Raw genomic sequence first — 24874 nt, forward strand, 5'->3', positions numbered from 1 at the left:
AAGCTTCGAATGAGCTATGCTAAAGAAAGGATACACATGTCCATTGGAATGTAGGCATTTGTTTAAATTTTAGTTATGAAAAGCCATTAATTTCAACAGCCAAAAAACGACAAGCCTATTTTTAAAAAATAACAGCATCGCAAGCTTACAAGTCATTTTGCCTCAGGGATTTCTGTCAGAGCAGTAACATGAATCCAGTTAATGTTGTTATAACAAATCATGGTAACATGAGTCACTTATGAGCATTATAATTTAGCATATCCTTATTACCTGTACAGATTTAACTTAACATAAACTTAAAACAAATATTATTGTAATGAGTATCTATTAACAGATTCAAACCAGAGGCAAAATAATTCAATTGGGGTGTGTGAAAACTACGATGCCCATCGTACCTTTTATATAAGATAACTGTATTCAAAGATTTGAATAGTTTTAAATTTGAACAAATGTAAACTGTTAAAAAAAATGGATGTATTAATTGCTTAGCAGTTGTTTGTCATTAGCATAGTAACTCTCTTCACTGATTTTTCTCTTCAATAATAAGAGTGTTATGCAGTGGCAATGAAGGAATATTTTTAGGAATGGGTTCATACAGACCAAAGTATCAATGCTTAATCATTGATAATTTATCACAAATTTTAAATTATAAACATATTTTTAAATATATATGTCCTATAAATATTTACACAAATATTTCCTTTAACATATGTAGAAAAGTTTTGTTTATTCACAAAAAGTAGCTTCATCATATATTCCTCATACACTGAAACAGTATTACAAAGTAAAAAGGAACAAATACTTTGTCTATATTTCTTTTAAATGAGTGGGACGACGCCCTCAAATTAGACTTAGGATTTGAAACTAAAATTTGAGTAAATAAACGTTTTAAGATAGCATTTTGTTTTTAGTGACATCAACTTCAAAAAGTGCTCTGAATTCTCCCCAGGAACAGAAAGACCATTTATCTATTCTATTTATTCAGGGCAAGCTTCCTGCGTATGTCAGACTGGCAAATTTAACAGCACTGAAGCAGGGAGGTGGTGATAAAGGGGTTGAAGCTAGAAATGAACACACCACATATTTCCAAATACTGAAAGAGGATATGAGCATTCATTCAGATAATCAGAAAATAAAATTCAACAGCTTCTTGACTTTATAAATGCAAAATTCTAACATTAATTCACTCAAAAAATCACTTGGGCAAGGTGAAAATGTGAATATCAAAATAAGAAAACTCACCAAATCTACATGGCTGAAGCTTATCAAACTTCTACCTTGGCCAAATAAGTTCATAGAAATTTCTCTGACCTGGCTGCATGCAGAACTTGGCCCACTCCCAGACTCTCTTAGCTGCTATAATCAATGAAGCGGAAAGGATTCTTTCTCAAGATGCCAGCAAAATGTTCAACAATCAATGTCACCTTAAGTGAAAAATAAGTCTTTAACTTGTATCTTCATGACTTACTTTATACTCACTGCTTATAAGAAAAAACCAAGACTCTCAAAGCACACTGTATTACCTAAATAGGTAAAGTTAAAATTAAAGTTATATCACTTTTTAAATTAAAATCTATACTAAGGAATGCCAAATATTATGATAGTCACAAAAAACAATGAAAAGGCCTTTATTCACAAATACCCTTTGAGTTTTTTCATGATACCTACACTTGTGTCCCATTCAACTGAACAAAAATTTTGTATGGATGAGTAAAATGGAGCAATTGCTTTAAATGCCTAAAGGTAGTTTGAGAAAAGTCATTACAGTCGGAAGAGAGGTGCAGGCGCTTCATAAAGGGAACTGGTTCATGATTTCGGGTGCAAGTGGTCAAAGAGCTTAGAGGTTTGGAGAACCAGTAAGTTCAAAGGAAAATGAGATGGAAGGTTTCTAAAGAAGCAGATGACTCAGAACAGCACATAAAATAACTGCTGGATGCATGGACGTAGTTTGTTTGCTCAGATAAGAGAGGCTTCTAAGGAACTGTGAGCAGAGCCCAGGTAGCAGGGCAGCTTGGGGAGAAGAACTTCATCTGAAGCCAAAGACCTCAGGCATATAAAAGGCACAGGTTCCCCCCGGGCCAAACGGAGCACCAAGGAGTTTCAATCTGGTTAATTGCAACCAGTGTGAGGACAATGTGCAAGAATCTGATGAGCTCTGTATGTCCCACCTGTGCTCCAGCCTTTGTCACAAAATTCACTTGGCCATCTAGTCCACCTTGGGGAGAGCAGGCTGGGAAGGGGAATGACAAGAATTCTCTATTATAATGATGACCCAGCTAGCTAGGCATGTCTTCCAGTTTGCTGTTCTGTTAAGTTCTATTCTGGAAATATATTTTCCTTAAAACTGCCTACATTTTTTAAATTAGTGATTTCTTCCCTTAGAGCAGCTTTCTTCAACTTATTCTAAGAGCTGTAAGAAAGGGGTTCCAGTCAAAAAAAATAACAGAAATTTTAGATATACCATGTTCACTGCAATATAAAAGGCTCTAAGATGGTAAAAAACAAAACAAAAAAACAAACCAAAAAACGGGTTAAATGATTACATGTTTAATCCGGAGTTTCCCAAATGTGTTTGAGCTTGTGACATGACAATTATCAGCAAACCCCCCCCCCAAACATCCATTGTTCCCGGAACACACTTTGGGAAACCCTGTGCCCTGCAGCAATGCTGATGGTAAGAATCCACTGAGGCTGATCCAGCCCGTCTCCTGCTACCCCAAAACCTCTATTAACCTGCAGAAGAGTAAAAAAAGTGGGATGATAGGAAGAATACTGCTGACACGGAGTGAAAGGGACCTGGGCTTTGAGTGCACAGGTCTTGACACTTTTAGTCCGAGTCTTCAGCCAAGTTACTTCAACTTCTCTGAGTCAGCTTCCTCAAATTTAATATCTACCTCTTGGGGCTGGAGTGGCTCACGGACCTAGAAGGGAATAATGTCGGGACTGTGCTCCCTAAACCAAAAGTTCCAACCACACAAGGCATCATTAGTATTAGGAAACCACTCGCTGTCTAATTAAGAGAGTGTGGCTTAACACTATGGATACTCTGCATGGGCTCCAACCTGCCAGGTGGGGCTTGAACCAGTCACAGTGGTGCTCTACCCATTTCGATGACAGTTTCTGAACACCTGGTTATAGAAGACAATAGTTATTAAAAAAAACTTTCTACAGTCAAACAGGATCTTAGTCACATAAATTACTACAGTTTGGGGACTACTGGTATTAGTAAACTATTATTTTATTCAAAATAAAAAAAGAACCCCTGATCAGAGATTTAGAAGAAACCTAAACACAGCAAGACCACGGGGGCACCGGAAATCCACTTTTATTTCTAGTGCTTCATCGTCATGACGAAAAGCTCTCCACGCTACCTTTTGGTATTTCCAAATAATGTGAAGAAAAAGAAACCTAATGGTATATTTTCAGTCAGAGAAATATATTAACTCATAATAATTTCACAGAAATAATTCATAATTTCTTTAAATGTTTGTAGTTAGGAGATGGTGCAACAGGAACTACTGTCCTTTCAGCCGTCTGAGGGAGAGAAGACATGTGGACCGACACATCAGTGTTGGGGAGGTCCCGGTCACTCTGCTAATGCATCCAAGTTCAAAGTTCTACATGATGGCTGGGCGCGGTGGCTCACGCCTGTAATCCTAGCTCTCTGGGAGGCCGAGGCGGGCGGATTGCTCAAGGTCAGGAGTTCAAAACCAGCCTGAGCAAGAGTGAGATCCCGTCTCTACTATAAATAGAAAGAAATTAATTGGCCAACTGATATGTATATAAAAAATTAGCCGGGCATGGTGGCGCATGCCTGTAGTCCCAGCTACTCGGGAGGCTGAGGCAGAAGGATCGCTCAAGCCCAGGAGTTTGAGGTTGCTGTGAGCTAGGCTGACGCCACGGCACTCACTCTAGCCTGGACAACAAAGCGAGACTCTGTCTCAAAAAAAAAACAAAAAAAAAACCAAAAAAACCCCAAAGTTCTACATGATGAATTAAACGCCACCTGCTACTTTAGTCAGAAATAGAAGCAAATATTCTTAAAGGCAACATCAAGTATTGAGCTGGTTTCTGGGAGGTGAGAGCTACACGAGAAGGGAAGAACAGATGGGGAGACAGACTCCACTGTGGAACCACCCCACCAACACCTGTGCTTCTGGGACGTGAGGCATGGGCAGCCTTTCTCTGAATAAGCAGCTCAGCCAAGGTTTTGGGAGAACAACTGAATTTCCCTAGAGTACATCCGACTTGGGTAACAGCTGTTACATGTCCATTTAAAGTGCATGTATGTGGAAAGCAAACACGTGTGTGCATGTGTGTTGTTGAAATACTGAGAGAAGCACAACCCCCAGTCACTGTTTAAAGGTGACTTCCACCCCTCCCAGATCCATGTCCCTTACACATAGCTGGAAACCAATCAGAATGAAGCACTGTGGTGACATGTTACTTGCTAATTTTCAACTAGTACACAGTTAAAAAAGAAAAAGTCAATATGAAGGCATACTTACACTCGATATATATAAAAGAAAATGTAACAATGGAAATTATTAAAGAAGAGGGAAAAAAAGGATTTATTTTTATCAGTCAAGCATGCAGCTAAGATTCCTGAATAAACAAAGTCAAACAGGGGATTCAAAAGCTGCACTAATGGGTATTTAGGAACAGTCCCATGGCAGCAAGTGTGGTAAAACTAACGTCCTTCTATCTCCACATCAACTGCTTTTGTAACTCTCTCTAAAGGGCAAGCCCCCCTTTCTACGTTCAGAAAAGGTGAGTTCTTTTGAGTCTAGTGGCCTAGTCAGTGTTTCTGAACTTACACATCAGTTGCCTAGAAGCTTGTTAAAAATCCTTATTTCTAGTGTCCAGTCAGAGCCTACATATGCATTTTTAGTAAGTTCATCAGGACAATCTTCTGCCAGCTGAGAACTGTAGCTAAGAACTGGAGGCAATGTGTATGTTAATACTCAGTAGCTCCTCCTGCTGTCAGCTTTTCAGAAAATACTCTGTTTTCTCAAATTGTGCAAAAGAACCAATTATTTGACATTAGAAAATAATCACCACCTAAATCATTGGTAACAGAGGTTGGAGAAGAAAAGGCCACCCGCTTGCCCTATGTGGATATTCTAATATCCCTCCCCCTTTCTCAGCTACTTGCTTAGGGCTTATTGGTGATTATTTAAACAGTTCTGCATTTTGCCTGCACATCATTTTCTACTTTAAGTTGTCTCGTCCATCCCATGAATGGTAAGAAAATGAGTTTTTAACCAAATACACTTCTACAGGAAAGAAATTAGAGATTAGTACACGTCCTTCTTTCTTAGAAAATGGGATAAGCTATATCATAATATTTAAATTTTACTTTGATAAAACAGCATTTAGAGACAGGTTTTCTATTTTTGTCCATTTTTTAAAATTTCAGTGCATTTGAAACCTACTCCACTATATTTTGACAGAATAACTGCAAAAACGATACTCAGTTAAATGCTTTATTATAAACTTACACTTGTGTTTTAGGCTATTAACTACATGTGAATATAATAATTGGTGTAAGATGGTCTTAGCAGAACTGACAAGACTTCGAAGGGTGTGCTCATGCTTGGTGAGTTTGGGTGTCGTTGCTTTTACATTATAAGCAAATGGCTCCATGCAGCCCAGAGACCTGACTATTGCTGGGGAGACAATGCAACAGACATGTCTGCTCCTGTTCCCACCACCCTCCCTCTGCCTGTCTCTGCCATTCATCTTATTCTACATTACACATCTGTCATACATGATCCCAGGTCATCCCCCACCACACCTGCTTGGCTGATGGGAGCCCATCTCTGACAGAGTCTGAGATACACAGGTGAGTGGCCTGACCAGGAGAAAGCATCCAGAAAAGAGCAGAGCCACCTGACCCAAATCTGAGAGGTGAAAACCCCACGGTTGTCTAATCCCACCCACTGTCTCCGTCTCAACTGGGCTGCAGCAGACAAAACCATGACCCCCACTTACATCTAACTGAAGGAACACACAGTCACAGAAGCTGCTACAGGTGAGAAGAGGCAGCTGGCAGAGTCAAGGGAATACATCATGTTCAAGGACTATGGATGGGAACATGGATCTTGGGGATTTTACTGGGCAAAGTAGCTTGTTTCCCAGTTAGAGTGACTTCTGATGAAGCTGAACAGGGAACTTGTTATCCACTAGAGTTGGGGTTAGCCCTTGCAGGGCCATGTGTCACTAGCTGACTACTAAGGCTCAGGAAGGTTAAATTCCTGCTTAAGGTCGTATGACTCATAAGGGCAGAGCCGAGACCGCGATCCAGGTCTGCAGGATTGTGAAGCCTGTACTCTTCCAACCACACTGCCCTGTTTACATATTTGTTGCTTCTGGGCTTTTTTCCTTCTCAGTTTTGACTTAAATACATTTTTCTATCTATATTGTCACTCCCACAAAGTGAGACTCTGGATGCAGGAATATCACCTAAGAGTCAGATACACAGCATTTAGTGCCATTCTTGGGGCTGGTGAACGCAAACAGTGTGTACGTGTACGTGAACCTGTCCAACTCAAAAGTCACTCTGCCGCTGAACTGCACAGAGGCAATCAATCAGATGTTACTGCAGGGTTTAAAACGTCAATGATGATTATTTTGTGGTTCTTTTACTGAAAGTGCTGTTGTAAGTAAATTGGGTTTTTCTTGGTCACGGTTAACTAAAACAATAGAATGGCATTTATCTACATGATCTGATTGAGAATAAAATAAAAATACTCAATGTTACACTAGATTAAGAAGAAAAAGGACACCACTCTCTCCTCTCTGCTTTCCCACAGCCTCAAACTACAGCACATGATTCAGGCAACAGGCTTAGCAGGACCCAAATAATTAAGGACATAGATGACAGATCCAGCCCCACTCCCCTTTCTGCCTGGACCCACCTGAGTTAGTGTAAGATAGCTGGCTGCCCCCAGCTGAACCCCTGGCTCAGGTCTCTTCAGCTCTTTTATTATATTTTATTATCATGAGCTCAGCAAGATAAAGATATATTTTGACAAATATACTGCTACTAAAAACAGAATCCTGGAACACAAAACTTCAGTGAATTCTTCCTAGGATCACAGATTAATCACGTCGAGTCCTGCAGAGAGTGAAGGGGGAGCAAATGAATGAAAGAGACGGATTTCCACTGACGGCTTACAACCTGTGCCTCAGACTCCCCTCCTCACATACCCTAGCGGGGCAGGATGAATTCAGCCAGTGGCTTGCTCAAACTTGCTTCCTCAAAGATAGTGGTGATTCTTCACATATGCTGTCATCTTAAAGATTATCACAGTGCTTTCAGGCGTATAATTAGTCCATTTGTGAGGTAGGCACAGGTTATCATCCACATTTTCCAAATGAGGACACAGAAGCTCAGAGAGGCTGGAATTTTCTCAGCCCAGCTCTATGGGGACGAGCTTAACCTCCATGAGCCTCTATTTCCTTTTCTGAAAGTCAAGGGAATAACTAGATGGTCTTTTCCAGCTCTCAAATTCTACTATTATACTTGCCCAAAGTCACACCAAGAGCTAAGTGATAGAACTGGGACTCAAACTTTAAAGTTTAGAACTTTTAAAACAACCAGTACTCACAGAACTGTATCAAACCAGAAAAAGAAATTCTGGTGTCATTCTAATGAAAAAGAATTTCTGGTACCATTCTAACCTGACTCCTGGATGCTTTACACTGTGGTCAGTATCTCAAGAATCCTGACTGCTGGAAGAATACGTTTGCCTAAAAGATAAAGGCACCTCTATCACTGACCATGGATACAGTCATGGCCCCAAAGAGACTGCTGGTCACAGAACGCGGCAAGGAAAACATCATCCACACCAGCGCCACTGGAACGCGGCCAACTCACAGTGCTGTTCCACAACCGCAACCGCGCCTTGCCAAGTCACAACTGTAATGCACGGGGAAGAAACAGAAAAGGACCCCAAAGACTTCAAAGAAATGAACAAATAGAAAAGGCAGTTTGGGGGATGGAAGAGCAGATGGGTGCAGTGGCTCATGCCTATAAACCTAGTACTCTGGGAGGCCAAGGCTGGAGGTGAGTTAGAGACCAGCCTGAGCAAAAGTGTGACCCTGTCTCTACCAAAAATAGAAAAAATTAGCCTGGCATGGTGGCACATACCTATAGTCCCAGCTACTCAGGAGGGTGAGCAGGAGGATCGCCTGAGCCCAGGAGCTTGTGACTGTAATGAGCTATGATGACACCACTGCACACTACCTGGGGTAACAGACCGAGACCCTGTCTCAAAACAAAACAAAAGAATAAAAGATACTTTCCCAGAACTGATGAAAGGATATAAATCTTCACATTGAAAGGCCTACCAAGTAAGTGTCTGGTGAATAAAAACACCCAACCAACTCACATTCCTGTGAGATTTTAGAGACCAAGCAGAAGAAGATTCTAAAACCTCCTGAAGATGAGACAAAGACAACAGGTCTGTGCCAAGGACTAAAATAATAACAGCAACGGCAGCCATCAAAAGACCCTAGGGTAATACCTTCAAAATTCTAAAAGAAAATGACTTTCAACCCAGAATTCTATACCCAGACAATCTACCATGATATTAGGATAGAGATTTTCAGACCTGTACCCTTCTCATAAACTGCTGGAAGGTGAGTAGGGAGTCATGAGTAAGCTTCAGGACAGAGAAGCTAAAAGGAGCAAGGTAGAGGGAAAACCCAGGATGATGGGGTATGGCCAACCCAGCAACCATCCTAAGTGCAGCCCTCCAGACGAGGTCTCCTGGGAGACAGACCCAGCTGGCAGATTATCTAATCAGCCTGATGCTCTGGAAAGTTTGCTATTAAGAGGCTATTAGAAGATGTGAGAAAAATCGCACAGTCATAGAAACCTTTTGTTTCCCATCAGAAAACAACCCAAAATTGTAAAAGAAATGTCATTATAGTACATTATTTGCCTTAGCAGGGAATAATATTAATATTTACATAGTCATAAAAATGTAAACACCTATCAATAAATTAATAATTATAATACATCAGTAATGTATGTGGAATAAAGATCTAAATCCTAACTACCAAAGTAGAAGTCCATAAGACATCAAAAAATGACAATGTACAGTATGAAAGTAATACCATATAATTTAAAAAGCATTGAAAGTGCTGTGGGGAGGGGCTTGGAGTGGAAGTGGCAAGGTGTGACTGCAGAATGCTGTCTTTCATTTTTACATTTATTTGCATATGTTATTTTGATTAAAAATAACAATGAATGTTAATGAGTATTCTCTATGTGCCACTGTTCCCACTGCTGTACATGTGACCTCACTTAATCCTCACAATAGTCCTATTAGGTGAGACTCTATTATTCCCATTTTAAAGATGTGAAAATTCAAGTGCAGGGAGGTGGAATAACTTGTCCAGAAGCTTAGTCCTAGCAGCTAGGATTTAAACCCAGGCAACGTGGAAAAGAATCTGGAGATCTTAACGTTGAAGGAAGCCAGGAAAAGATAATTTCATAAAATTATTTTGAGAAAAACTATCTCATTTTCACCTACTGATAAACCTAGACAGTCAAAACCCATCAGTCTAACAGAAACGAATAAGTAGAAAGCATTTATTTTCTCATATCTAAAATCCTATATTTTTCTATCAACAATACAAAAACGCAGCTTAAACAGCAAGACCAGCAGAAAAGGAAAAGTTGGAAAAAAAATTGCAGTCACACAAACTGTAGTTAAAAAATGACTAAGTTTCCTTGATATATGAATTTGTTGGAAAACCATTTATCAAAAGCCTGTTTCTCTCTAGCAGAGTCCCTCAAGCCGAGAGCCATGTCATTCCCCTTTGACTGATTAATTAGCCAATCAGGGGACATTTTTCATTGTGAGGCATGATGGTTTATTTCAGCTAATGTTTGGTCTCTAATGGCGACATATTAAAGCCAGCTCGGCTATTTTAGCCCCGTGGAGTGACCAAAAGGAAAGAATGGAAGATAAATCAAAAGAGCTGCCTTCAGTTTCCCTTCAGTCCTTAACAAAACCCCCAAGGAGCAAATGGCTAGAGGAAAGATGCTCTACCAATAAAGAGAAAAAAACAAATAAAAGAAAGGTACAAATGTCTTCAAGCCAAGGAGTATCCTTTCCTGTTTCTGAAGAGCAATAATTTATCCTCTGTTGATTAACAGACCACTGATAGAATAGGCACCAGAAAGTCAATATCAGGCTCTTCTTCCTTTTATCAAAGGCTGTGCTCAATAGAAAATCCAGCTCTGTAATGCTTCTTACTCACAGGATGATCTCACCTGCGCTCTGAATTAGAAGAGGCCAGCGAGCACCCCAATCTCAAGTACTGTTCACACACCAAAATCACTGCCATCAACTTCCCACTGTGCTATGAGTACTCAAAGCCTCTTATCTGTCCCAGTGCTTGTGATGGGCGCTGAAGCACCAAGAAGAAGTTCAAACACCAGAGGACAGATGTGAATCAAGAGACAAGATGCATATCTTCAATACATACACTCAACAAAACCAGTCTAAGCAGCTGCTCTTTGCTATGCAATTCCACACTGAATCACATACAACTATTTTCTTGCCTCCAAAGGAGCCCAAGATTATAAATTCACAGTCTATGTTGGATGAAATCATAAACATGTTTCACATGTCCTGAAGAGTGTTTACCATCACCATCATGGTTATCACTGTCTTCATAATTATATGAATCTTGGAAGCCTTCAGACAGCAAGACATCACTGTTTCCTCTCCCCAACTCCCCACTGACGTGATGTCAAGCTGCTCACACATTTAGCTACATGCCAGGACGCCCAGCATTCGATCCTGAGGCCAGGGACGAGCCGCCATTCGTGCTGCTTTTGCTCTCCTGTGCTTGTGCCACAGACGACTCCTGTCTTTCAGGCCTGGCTCAATTACTAATTCTCCTCTGTGGCTTTTCCTAACATCCCCAGTGCGAATTAATGTCCCCTGTCTGTGTTCCCACCCTGTTTAAAGCATACTTCAACTGGATTCAATTTTCAACAAAAGCTTTACTAAGACCCTACTCCAATGCCAGGCCGACTGAGGTGGCATTTGATCGAAAATGTGGAGGTAGGGGCAAGCCACTCCATGGAAGAACGACCAAGGACTTACACTGGAGGCAAGAGCACCACCAGCAAGGAGGCAGCGTGAGGACCGCAGGTGGGCACAAGAGAGCAGGATGAGCAGGCCCTGCATCTGGTGGCGGGGTGGAGGATGGGGGTGTGCTGGGATCATGGGAGACTTAAGGCCATTGTACAAATTTGGCTTCTACTCCTAGTGTGACAGAGAAACTTGGGAGGGATTTGGGCAAAGTAGTGACATGATCTCAACATTTTCAAAAGATCACTCAAGCTGCTGTGGAGAAAGGACACTACAGAACAGATCCTATCGGACTCCAACAGAGACTTCCTGCCATTATGCCCAAGGTGTTTTCGCATCTACCTCCCTAGCAGGGGACCACAATTTCCCTGAAGGGGACCAAGTCCTAATGTGTTTGCATCTTCAGCAATTAGAGTAATAGTTGGAATATACTTGGTATTCAATAAATAATTATAGAATGGCTAAATTTTAAAATCTTTGAGCTTTTCTCTGCTTTTTCATTATTAAGTACCAACAAATTATACTTCTTGTGAAAGAGAAGAAACGTATATAACCTGTAAGAGACCACCTTTTATATCTGGCTTCGAGAGTATTCATAGACATGAACATCATGGTAGGTATGAAAAATCATCCTGGTTCAAACTTAATGTTCTTGGTAAAGTATTTACTGTCTTGCTTTAGCTTCCATTTCTCCAAGAGTATGATATTGCTCAGATGGATTCCAGTGACAGGAAAGGTAAGGATAATGGTCTCCTGGTGCCTCCTAAGGAGACTGCCCCTAAATTCTTAGATGGCATTGGATTCCACTGTTAATATCTCCAGTGGTAAATTTTCTATGACCTCTCTAGATAATTTGCACTGTCCACTCCCTCTTTAAATGAGAACATTCTTTGTATCCAACTGAACCTCTGAAACAAACATTAAAAATCTCTTTTCCTTTTCTAGTGCTAATGGAATCAGACTAATTTCCAGAATGACAACAGAAATAGTCCTACCTGATAGAGGGGCATAAACTAGGTGATCCTAAGGAACTTTCTGTCCTAGGGGTCTTATTATCTTTACATAAACAAACTGTAAAGGTACTAAAACATTGTAAATCTTTGGGAACAAGGACAGCATCCAATCTATTTTGAAAATTTTATTAAATTCAGTAGCATCTCCACCAATACTCAGTAAATACTATGGATGATAAAAAGCTTCTACCTCAGTTTTATTTTTTTAAAACCAATGAGTTTTTTATACTTTGAATATCTACAATTCTACTCAAAACTATAGAGGACATCATATTAGAAGGAAGATTATTGCCTTAGTCAATACTTAAACATTAAACAAATTGACACGTTATGAAGTCCTCCACAGTTGCTATAATGGCAAAATGGTGACCAGAAGCCACTTTGCTAGAGGACTTTAAGAAAGGGGAAGACTTATTGGCAATGAGTGAGTTTCATCAGTATATTTACATTAGATATTGTTTGGCACGTGACTATAGATACATGGATTAAAAAATTTCTCATTTCTAAGCTATGCTTCAGCACAAGTTACTCACCATCTTAAAAATCTGAGTGCACGAATGATAATTATAATGATGAACGTGGTCTTAGCGGCAGCGGCTAAGTTGCACTGGGCACTTACTATGTGCTGGGTACTCTGCTAAGAGTCTTATGTGGCTTATCATTTAATCTTCACTAGATCTTTTATCATTCCCATTTAGAAATGAAGGAGCTGAGGCTCAGAGAGGTTAAATAACTTGCCCCATATCGCACAGTCTTCAAACTACTCAAGAGCTCAAACGCAGGCTTAGTAGTCTCTAAGTTGCCTGTTCACAATACTATAGTCCATTGAATGAGTCTTTCTACAAAGAAACCAGAGGAATAGAACATTTCAACAGACGACAAGATTTCTTCATTCTACTGGTTAAGATGGTTCTACCAGGTATATATACCTGATATATAAAGGCACATAGAGATATATAGGTATATATACTGATACAGTAACAGTGTATACTCAGAGCACAGGATGATGAATCCTTAGAGAGTCGTTGCAGTCATCTATGTAACAGACACCCCAAAACTTAGTGGCTTAAAACAGAAACAATCATTTTGCTACCATACTCTATTTCTGTGGGTCAGTGATTCAAGGAAGGACTTGGCTGCACAGTTCTGGCTCACAGTCTCTGTCATGGGGTGGCTGTCAACAGGTGCTGACAGCTGGCAGAGGAGAGGGCTGCACAGGCACCTCTCTCTGTGTGCAGGCCCAGGACACCTGCACAGCTCACCTATCATGGTCTCTCCACATGGGCTGGTTTGTGTGCTGGGCTTTCCCATGGCCTGGGGGCTCAAGGAAGCTGGACTTCTTACATGAAAGCTCCAAGAGTGAGCATCCTAGCTAACAAAGCCTCAGAACTTACATGCCATCCTACAGCTAGACGCTAGATTCCGTCACCTACATCAATTCCCAGGCCTGCCCAGCTGGAGGGGAGGGGAACCCGACTCCATGTCTGGTTGAGGAGGGGCAAGGGTGGCAGGTATCGCTGAGGCCAGCTCTGGAAAACAGAATCTACCACAGAACATACAGGTCAACACTCTCATTTTATAGATAAGAAAACTGAATCAATAGATAAAATAGGAACATTCAAGATTGGTAACTTCATCTTTGACACTCAACATTTCTAATAACTCCCTTGAGTCTTAAATCTGCTAAGACAGATGATTTGCTATTTTACCATAAGATTATTTAATTTCTTGTTTGAACACACCAAAGACCTTTTACATTCATCTCCTGGATAAAGAACATAAGTAGATAAAGCCAAAATTGCCTAAGTATATGAGAATCAAGGATCCAAGTAATGTGCTTTCCTTTGTAGTCTAGGAAGATGTCAAACTTCAAGTCACCGTTTCTAATGGGATTATATCATGTGCACCGTTTCCTCCAGAATCAGGAAGGTTAGAATTGCAAGAGCGCATATGCATTCAGTTCAGACTCCTGCTGAGCACAGGAAATCCTAGAGGAAACTAACCACAAGGTGCGAGCTGCAGCTGGCCGCCTCTGCCAGCCCCCACTGCCCCCTTTTTCTGAGCAGAAATCTTTCTACAAAATTCGTCCATCAGTATCAGCTCTTCCTTTTTCCTGACTGCTTGTCTGCTAAACACATCCAATTCTTTCATCTGTTACTGTGTTACATTCCTTCCAGATACCTTTGTCCCTGAATGCCATTCTCTGAATGTACTCCCTTAAAATATGGAGACCAGGTCTGAACAGAGCAGCTCAAACCCAGTCACCACCGCAGAAAACAAGCAAAGAGCCCATTGCTTTCCATAAGTAGGAGCAATCCCTCTAAGGTAGCTCGAGACAGGTGCCACACCACCTATGGTGTAACTGGTGGGCTGGTTACATGCCCTACCCTCTACCTTAATTTTCACCTAACTGCTACCAAATTAAATCTTCCTAGTATTAATGAGACTATCTGTATCTTCATAAAATTTCAACTTGAAGAGGTGAAAGTGTTTTGGCCAACTGTCCCAGTTTAGAGACATTCTAAGCTGAACCTTGACTCTGTTATCAATGATCAAAATAATGACAAGAATTAGCAATGATGATTACGAAATCATCATTGCTGGAAAAAATTAAATTTTAGAACTCAACTGGCTTATTTGTGGGCTTAATTTAAATTGATCTCTAACATGAGCTTCACTGAAGGTTACTTTAGAAAAGACTCTGCCGGGAAAGCAGTGACTTCGGAACGCTGGTGCCCGCGTCTGGAGGGAAGGTGGGCAGAGTGGGCCGGGGATGAAGAACTCCACCCTCCATCACCCACTCATGAACCTAGATGGGCTAACCTATAAATACAGGGATTAGTGTGAAAATTTAGAACAAAAGGAGAAATAGCCTTCAATTCAAAGACATTTCAAGTAAAAGTTAATTAAAAAAAAACACTCTTCTTTTCTTAGTGATCTTCCCTAAGAGGTACTTAAGGCATTGACTCCAACCAGAAGAAAGAATGGTCCAAAATTACCCCATGAATTTAACCAAATTACAGAGAAGAGCCTCCTGAAAAGTAGCTTTCAGACTGGATACTCATCGAGAAATGGGAAAGAGTTCATGCTTCGCTTCAAAAAGCAAAAGCCACTGGAAGAATTCAAGGAAAACTGACCGTTAACTGGGTCCCCTGGCCAAGTATAAGAAATATGAGGTTCTAATTCAACCAGGTTACAGAGGTGAAGAAACTGACAGCCATCTTGCCTGGAGCCTATGCCAAAAGCGTGTTGTTGAGAGAAACAAAGTAAGACGGTTGTTAACACATTCTCAATCCTCCATAGGGTTTGGGAGTATTTTCTCTAGTGATAAGGCTGAGTCAGGAAACAAGCTGGGTAGAGGAAGGAAACTGGGAAGGTGGGGGAGGGAAAAATGAGAGAGAAAAAAAAACAGGAGCAGCAGGAAGTTCAACCAGATAGGAACTAATGGAATTTGTTTTTCAGTGTCTCCAACTTCAACTTGCAAACCAAGTGAGAAGAGACACAAACACACTCTCACACACTCATGTACACAACTCCTGGCAGGCGCTGGCCACAAGTTCCCGCTGCAGGTCTCAAGGGGCCTTAGTAATTTCAATTCAATACATTCGATCATTTCTTTGTCTCCACAGAAAGCGCATACATCTCCAATTCAGGCGCTCTCCAATCCAGAGTGGCTGTCTTCCAATTAATATAGCACAAAGGTGGTGGGGAAGGAAGAACTTGTAAATTAGAAATGTACAACCAGCCATTTCCACACAGAACAGTTTATTAAAAGTTTTCGGGGCAATCGGCAGTTTGCAATGATCTTTATCTTCCGAACAGCTAGATTCTGCTAGGAAACATCCCCTGTCAACAGCCCCTGCGGCCTGAGGAAATACTACGCACCGAGGAAGTCAGAGTCAGTCCTTGAAGCAATGTGAATGCTTTCACTTCTACAGCAACGAAAAGTAGCCAAAGCTATGAAGAAGTATTCTAGAGTAAAATGCAAGGGCGGAAAACCAATTTCTGGCAAATTGGATTGATGTTTAAAAACATAAAATGGCACAAGCAAACATCCATTCAATAATCCTCCTGAGGAACCGACCACGTGCACAGGTAGATGTGCTTGGTATGGGAGGAGGACTGATGACTATAGCCACTCGCAGGAAAGAGATGCTTATTTACCTAAACATTTCAAAAGGAAAAGACATTTCAAATATCAACCCTGAAGCTATACAACAAACCGTGATTTTTATGATGAATGACAACTGAAGTCCATTTTTTAGAAAGACAAGTACAATAAGACTCCAATTTACTGAATCCCTACCATGTGCCCACCAGCACCGGATTCGATCCCGTGCTGGGGACTCAGAAATGAGAACACGAGTCCTAAGTTGTTCACTATCCACTGTGTGAGACCAGCGTGAAAGTCCACATGTGAAACACAGTGGATCAATTTCTTCATTAGCCGTGTACAGGGCAGAGAGAGAGGACAGACGGTGTGACTGAATTCCATAAACGTGGCCTAGGTATCTTGCTTTGAGCTTGGGTTGTTGTGTTTTGATGTAATTTTCTTTTTGTTTCCTATGTTATAGTCAAAATAATTAAGGGATCAGATGTTTGGCACAGTGTGTTCCACTACACAATCTGAAGCTCACCTGTACCATGCTCACAAAGAAAATGTACATGCAAAATTTGTGTGGGCACAGTGGACTTCATTGGATTTTCAAAAGAGTCCTTGATCCAAAAGCTTTAAAATCTAGGACTGTACAAAAAAAAAATCTCTTCCTTGTTAAAAAAAAAAAAAAAAAAACCACTTAAAATGTAAATTTTACTTTTGCATATAAACATACTCAGTTCATCAGTTCACCTGAGAGACCAGAAAACACACAAGCAACACAGCATCTGTGCTCCAAAGCTCAAGCTCCAACAAGAAAGTAAAACTGTCCCCCAGGCTGGCCTAGGCATTGGGTCCCGTCCTTCCGAACCCGTAACAGTTCACTTCTGACTGAGAGCAAGGCAGTGAAGTCTGCAAGTTTAAACCATTATTTTCCACACAAGGGGAACAACAGCCAATCATTTCCCCACAAAGTCATGATACAGTGTTAAGTACTGGTGTCTCTGACAAAAGCTCAAGGAGAACTGCTAAAGCATAACTAAATCAGTTAAATGCAGAATTTTTTTTAATGCAAAAAAGTTCACTAACATTGGCAGTAACGTGGCACAGTGGGGAAGAGCACTGACGTCAGAGCTGCAGGGATGTGGATTCCGAGCCCACTGTCGCAGCTTTGGCACTCCATGACTTTGGAAGCCTTAGTTTCCTTGTGTCACAGGACTGCAATGAGGACTAACTAAGGCAACATCACCAGTGTCTAGCACAGTGCCTGCCTGACACACAGATGCTTAATGAAGTTCACCTCCAGGTGACAGGGGTGTGGAGATTAAACTCAGCCGGCTTGGCTTAACGTACGAGATGATGCTGCCCAAGTCAGAAATGCGGTCAAGGCTGAGGTTCTGTAACTCTATGTGCGGCAGATGGATCAGTGCCAGCACCTTACCTAGAGCACCCACAGAGGTACCTCTGTGTTGACATCATCACCACCACGGCTTCTGCAACCTCCAGCAGCACCCTGGCCTCGGCGACGCCAACTACAAATTGAGGCCAGTGTGGCTACAGGGGCACAGCAGGAAAAGCAATGTTCCTTCTGACCGAGCACAGGAGCCAGGCCGGGCTTATTGTCAAAGAAATCTGATCACAAGCCTGTCACCCTTGGCTATAACGGCTGTTGCAACTAACAAGGAAAGGCTTCCTAGCACCGGTTTATTCAAGGAAGGTATAGGCACACCTCAGTAAAAGCAAACAATATATGAAAATCCACGTGTATGTCAAAGATAAATTTTGGGGTGATTCTGCTCTATACAAAGATTTTTTGTCTTAAATGTGATGTAAACGAATGTGAATAGATTCTGGGTTCTGTACACACGTGGGCGTGTCCAGCACACAATGACGCCCAGGCCGCCTTCTCAGTGTGGCGCAGGTACCACCAGCAGCATCTCCTGGGGACGTCCAGAAACACAGACCCTCAGCCCCAGCCCAGACATCATCTGCTGCAACCCGCAGTTTACCGAGCTCACCAGGAAACCCGTGTGCATATTAAGATTTGAGAGGCCTGTGCTCGGCAACATTCGTGACACTGAAGCCAGCAGCTCCCCCAGTAGAGCCACACACCGGGGCTCCTGTCTGTGTTTGCTGCCCTCACTCCTTATCAAATGTTATAATCACTAGAATCCTCTTGGGAGGTGTTTTTTGGTTTTTTTTAAATCTTTTTAAAGTTTCTTCTTCTTTTGGTAATACTAATGCCCAACCCAAGACTTGGGTTTAACTGGTCTGGGGCAGGACCCTGGCATTAGCATTCATTTAAAGCTCCTTAGGCAACTCCAAGGCAACTGCTTTGAGAACCACAGCTACAGACCGAGAGCAGCACCTGGTAGAAAACGGCCTTACCGACAGTTAGGATTTAATTCATCATCAGAAGAAAATGTTAAACCAGAAAGGTTACGATGTGACTAGAAAGAAATCTTGCAGAAAACACTGTGTTGTATCAAGGTTGATCATCTCTACACCAATTGGACCAAAACAGGTTTTCCCTGGGCTCCTACTAGGTACTGCTTCTGAAGCGCCTCCAACAGGTGAACTCTTCGCTTTAAAGCGATTAGGAGTGATTGTACCATCAAAAGTCAAGCAACACAAATAGTGTTGAAAACCTCGTGACAACTAACACCAGCGCGTCATCAGCTAGAAGTCCCCCAGAGGAACAGAAACCTCTAATCTCTCACAACTAAAAGCTTTCTGCACTTACCACATAAATCCTCTTAAAGTTCTATCAAAAGCCCATAATTAATATGTCCTTCCCTGATCTGTGCAACAGTAAAGTTTCAAAGAGGGTGCTGGAGAAGAGGAGAGCTGGGGGAAAGGGAGGACCGCGTAATCTGAGGAGGTGAGGACTCGGAAGGGCCAGCGCAGTGGGGATCCAGGACTGAGGACGGCAGGGGGCTGAGCGCCAGGGTGCAGCTGGGACATGGGGCTGATACACAGATTCAGGGTGCAACCACAGGGCTGTCGGGGCAGAGGAGAGGAGACAGAATGCAAGAGGAGGTGAAGGGACTGGGAAGTAGGTTCTTCCTGAGGATACTGAAATTACTGAGCAGAACCAAAGGAAAGGGGCTCAAGAAGGCGGCTGATATAAGCCAGACGCAAAGCCCCTGGTGAACGGGAAGAGCGGCCTGATCCAGGGCACACAGCAGCACAGGGGGCAGAGGTGGGACCAGGCCCGGCTTGTCTGATGACCACGGCTGTTTCCAGCAAGCGCCTGTGAATGAACACGCAGCACGGCCTGCTGTCGGGACACCTCCCTCACTAGGGCTGCCCTGCCCGCGACTCAGCCTGACCAGCATGTACTAGCCCTCAGCAGCGCCGGAAGCCGGTGTCCTTCCTGGGGCCACTTCCACCACGCTCACTCTGCTAAAAGTGCAGGGGCAGAAAGCGCTAAAAGACCTAGGAATTTAGTCCCAATCACAAAGGGAATCACCAGTGAAACTCCTAACTGTTGGTAATTCTGAGGACTCTCAAAATAGTATTAAGAAACAAATTACCATCCTGGGAAAAAAAAATTCTGTCATTCTGGAAAAATGCCACAAATAACAAGTAAATCTTTTTTTGTTCTATAGTCACTAAAGGTCTTGGCTAGAAATAAAGTACATAAGTATGACAGATTACTTGAGTAATAGTTGTAGCAACCACATATTCCAGATTTTCTTAGACAATATCAATTTTAAATACTTTATCCCATTATCTCCAGAAATCCATATTTCAAAAATCCTAATATTTCGACATCCAAACTACATTCAGGGCTCTCACACTTCGAAATAGCACAAAAATTCCATGCAATATTGTATAGCTCAATTTAACAGTTAGGATTATGAATCTGGTTCAGGCCATTTAAGGTGTAGTTTAGTCATCCCATTTTTATCTTCTAGTTCTGAAGCAAACAATATTGTACAATGGAGGAAATACCCTATCTAAATCCCACATGCTGCTGATCCAGCACTGCCTCTAAATGCTTTTAAAACGGACTAGAGCGGCATTAGAGTACGCACATAACATTCCTCCTCCCCAAGCCACATTCCAAATAGAGCAATGCAGTCCGAGCAAAACAGACATTCCTGGTGTGTGACCTCCCACTCTTTTGGTAATGGTAGAGATATTTTCCCCTTTGAGTATATCAGCAGTAGGTATTCTTCTCTAAGTTTAGTCCTTATACCAGGAAAAAATGCAGGTAACACATATCCTTTTTTAGATTCCTTAGAAAGCTTATTATCCACCAGCTATTATTATTAAGAGGATCATATTTAGCCTTTTTACGAAGCCTATAAAAATTTTTTTGTTTTTTGTAACTCTGTCTGAAAAGTACTAGTCGTAGATATAAATAGTCCTATACAAAGATGAAAACCAAACGGTATGAAAACAGAACATTATCAACTGTGTGTGACTTGATACCTCGGGAGTCTTCTTACTCTGTCTTTTCCCAAAAACGCAGTCAAGATCTGTTTTGCTTCGAGATGAAAGATCCTTCCCTAGAAAAACAACATGATACTTTTCAGTAAGACCATTCTTTCCAAAATAAGCACAAATATAAATTATGCAACTCCTGAAAGGAAAACGGTTTTGGAAAAGAAATAAACAATTTGGGAACTACTGACTTTCTACTCCCTTCACAGATTGTAACTCTTTCATTAATAAATAAAATCAAGTAAATTTAAAAACAAAGTCAATGTTTCAGAATGAGAACTCCTGACATTCTCTTAACTGCACAAACAACTTAGAGCAGTGGTCCAAACTATTTTGGCACCAGGGACCGATTTCATGGAAGACAATTTTTCCAAGGACCAGGGGTAGAGGGGTGGGGTGTGGTAGGTGGGAGAGGTGTGGTGTGGAGCTCAGGTGGTGATGCGTGGCCCCTTTCCTCACAGGCCACTGCATGGTCACGGCCCAGGAGTTGGGGACTGCAGACCTAGAGCATACAGACTGCAAGGAAAACTAAATGCTAGCCTTGCTACTACTAGTATGCCTTCAAGGTGCAATTTCTGGGTCTCTGGGTTCCCCATTTATAAACTAGATCTCTTTCGCTTCAGAGGGACATGAGCTACTTACTTGGAGGATTATAAAATACAGAATAAAAAATACTGCTAGACGCATAGCTTCAAATCCCACAGATGCACGCAAATGAGAACATACCATATTTGACACACAAAAGCTCAATACTTATTCATTCAATAAGTAAAAATTTAAAAAGAATAAATGCAAGTAAAAGTTATTATATAAGGGTGAAAGGGTTCAGAGTTTTCCTTTTAAAATGTTCTTTACTGTTACCACTCTATCATCTTTAACTAGAAGACTACATGAGAGCAGGAAATTAAATGGCTCTGGTAAAAACAATGTCCAAAGGCTCTATGATTCTTATTTTTTTTTTTTTTTAAAGAAAGAAACCCTTTAATTTAGTTTCAAACCCACAAACCAACTAATCTAAAATTCACTTCTTTGGAATTTTCACTTCTGCTCAATAATACTTTGTGAGCAGTCGGCCAAATCTATTCCCATTTGTCAACTTCATGGTAAATGTGCTTTAAACTGTAACTACTCCATGTAAAGTCTTGAGGCTCTGGGGGAGGGAGATTCTGGGTCACACCCAGGAATTTGAGTTTGGAGTTGGAAGCCCAAATTCCACTGTCACAGACTCACTCGCCTTCTTGGTTTCCTGCAGCACACTGCCCTGGCAAAGTAATATCATGACCTGGAAGGTTCTAGTTCACTGATTATCACTGGGGCATTTAAATATGATATTGCTCAGTGACTCTGTGAAATTAAAAAACAAAACAATCTCCGATTTAATGCAAAACCAGGTGCCAAAACCAGTTTCACAGGCAGCAGGACCAGACTAAGTGGTCCAGGCGGCCTGACCTGCTCCCGTCAGGAGGAGGCTCCTCTGTGGGCCTACAAGCTGCTCTCTCCTTTCTACCTGTGCCAGACACTAAACCTGCCTGGTTCTAATTTATGATTAAATAGAGTCTACACAAAAGGACTCAATATAAAGCTACTTAAGAAGAAAGTGAAGCCTATTACAGACAGGAGCTCAGAAAATGAACCAGAAAAGTGGAGAAGAAACTGGCAGTGGTGGGGAGAGGTGGACAGACTCCCAGGAGGTGCAGAGATCTACTGGCAGCACAACTCACATCTTCCACTGCAAAGCATGTTCAGGGTGGCAGCTCCAGTTCAGAAAAGGGAGCTGTGCTTGATTCAAAATGTGCCCTGGCCATCTGTCCCTACCCTGTCCTCTGGAATAGAAGAGACCGCCTAAAAGGAAATGCAAATTAAGATCTCTCTTATAGAAATTCAACTAAGAAGATGCTGGAGGGATTAAGGAAGGGAGGTGGCATGTGAGATCACAATTCCAAAATAGGATGTCAAAATACGAATACACAGAGATTAAAAACAAGTCTAATAATAAAAGGGAAAACTGCCCGGCTGGTAGAGACAGTGAGCTGTACCAGTGAAGGTGCTAATGTTTCTAAAGTTTTGGTGATGGGTTCTTGTATCAGAAATTTTTATCCTTTAGCAAAGTTCACTTAAGTAAATGTAGAAACCAGGACTGTTACAGGCTTTGCTCTGGATCTGATCTGGAAAACAAGAACACACAGGAGAAATGAGAGTCAGAGACCAATGGACAGGAACTTAAAAATGGACAAAAATGTGAAGATGAAAGTGATTTTGAGATAGTTATTAATTAATGGTCCTGGTGAATGGTTTATAAACATTAGAAAACTACAGCCATTTCTAAATAAAATATATATTAAAATGAGTTTTAAAAGCTTATTAGTCTCAGTTCTGAATTATGGTCCAATCATAGCATATACTGTTGATAAACTTAGATCTTAGAGAAAATGATAATAGAACAGGAATCTATGTTATCTATCTGGATTTGGTTCATGTATCTGTTAGTCTTCAATAGGCCACAACATTTCGAGGCCAGGAAGAAAGGCTTCTTGTATCCAAACTGGTGAGCCAAAGTACCCACAAAGATGAGCAGATCTTGTTACAGAAGAGCACTTCGCTCAGGATCATTCTGGCTGCTGTCTAATAATCGTAACTACCAGGATTCCAGTCTACCAGAGCAGCTAACCATAAAGGAGGAATGCTACTGTTATAGTCAGGCACATTTACAATACAGGAAGTCCACATGGGAAGCAAATGCAAGTATAAAAACTAGACACAAGAACTTAAGAATCACAATGATTTGGAGTCACTTAGTTTAAAGGCAAAAGCGATAACCCAACAAGCTCTAAGGACAAAACTGCAGTGTGGGGCTGTATTATAACAGGCTCAAAAAAAAACCTATGGAAAAGCAGTGTTTACTCACAAAGGAACGAGGACAAAGAAATGTTGGTTGTAGAAATATGTTTGTTAAAATACAAAACACTTCGGGTTTATGTAGGTAGCTTCAATTGTTTAGAAAATTCCATTTGCATTCTTCAATCAAGAAGGATAAATAAAATGATATTATGCTTTTTTTTTTTAATTCAAACACATGGGACCAACAGTAAGCTTGGGGCAGAAGATAAAGGCAACGGCACTAAAAGGTAATGTTAGCAAACCAGGAAATCAGAAAGAACCGAGAGTGGGGTGAAATAAGTAAGACCCCAATAACCAATAATAATCTAGTCTAATTTTTTTTAAAGCCTAAAATGCTGCCACTCGATATTTAATCGTCAAAAGAATCAGAAGAGGAAACTTAATGCTCCTCAGGACCAGAGTCCAACCGTGGGAAGGAGTTAACTATGCCACAGACACCACAGCTCTATTTCCCCACAGTGAGCCAACACCTGGACCATGTGTAGTGCATGCGGCTGTTTAAGAAGCATATCAAGTATCATAAACTGTTATATGACTAAGTCTGCAAAATTCCTGTGATGAAGTTGTACAACTACAGGGTATGTGACTTTCATCCACCCATCATATTACAACTAAGGGGAAAAAAGCAATGCTCTCTTGACATCTCACAGTACAGACATAAAACTTCAAAAATGGTTCTGTATAAATTGACATTTCCCCCTCTGCAGATATAGCCTCACCAGACATTTTTTGAAAAGAAACCACATTAGAGTTAGGCTTTTAAACAAATGTAGATAAAACTGACTTATGAAATTATATAATAAATTATTTCTAATTAAAATTCTAAATTTAGGGGTAGAGAAAGGAACAATTAAGTATCAGAACTAAAAGGCTATAGCCAACATTTAGATAGTAACAAATTTTACAATACTATTTGCTACTGTAATCTTAATAAAGTAAAATTTGTATCTTCGCTCTTCACCAAGCTATATAAAATGCTATCTTTCTGTGTTTTAGTTTCCTGGACTGCGTATGAGTTATTGAATCATCCTCATCAACTAAGTGAATTACTTTCATTATGAGCATATGCACTGGCTAAAATCCTAATTATCTATAATGAAAAAGCACAAGTTCCATACAATGGGTCGTTTCTGAAAAATTATAAAACAGAACCTACGTTAGACTTATAAATAGTGACTTATAAATGTTTCCTCATTTTACAAAAGAGGAAACTGAGTCTGAAAGAAGGCAAACAGTCAGGAGATTTGTTGAGAGAGCAATGGCCAGAAGCCAGGCTTTCTGTGATCTGAGATGGT

At 41.1% G+C, this 24874-nt stretch overlaps 1 protein-coding gene across 2 annotated transcripts in view; it reads right to left on the minus strand.

The window, feature by feature from the left end:
• The window catches only part of PINX1 (PIN2 (TERF1) interacting telomerase inhibitor 1), a 58195-nt gene that overhangs the window by 21204 nt on the left and 12117 nt on the right, over positions 1-24874 (minus strand). For both annotated transcript variants that reach the window (XM_012775472.3, XM_075997181.1), the window contains exon 6: positions 20670-20746. In XM_012775472.3, the coding sequence (XP_012630926.1) occupies positions 20670-20746 (77 nt within the window). The remainder of the gene's footprint in view (positions 1-20669; positions 20747-24874) is intronic.

The sequence above is a fragment of the Microcebus murinus genome, chromosome 24 (assembly GCF_040939455.1).
Source record: "Microcebus murinus isolate Inina chromosome 24, M.murinus_Inina_mat1.0, whole genome shotgun sequence".
NCBI lineage: Eukaryota > Metazoa > Chordata > Mammalia > Primates > Cheirogaleidae > Microcebus > Microcebus murinus.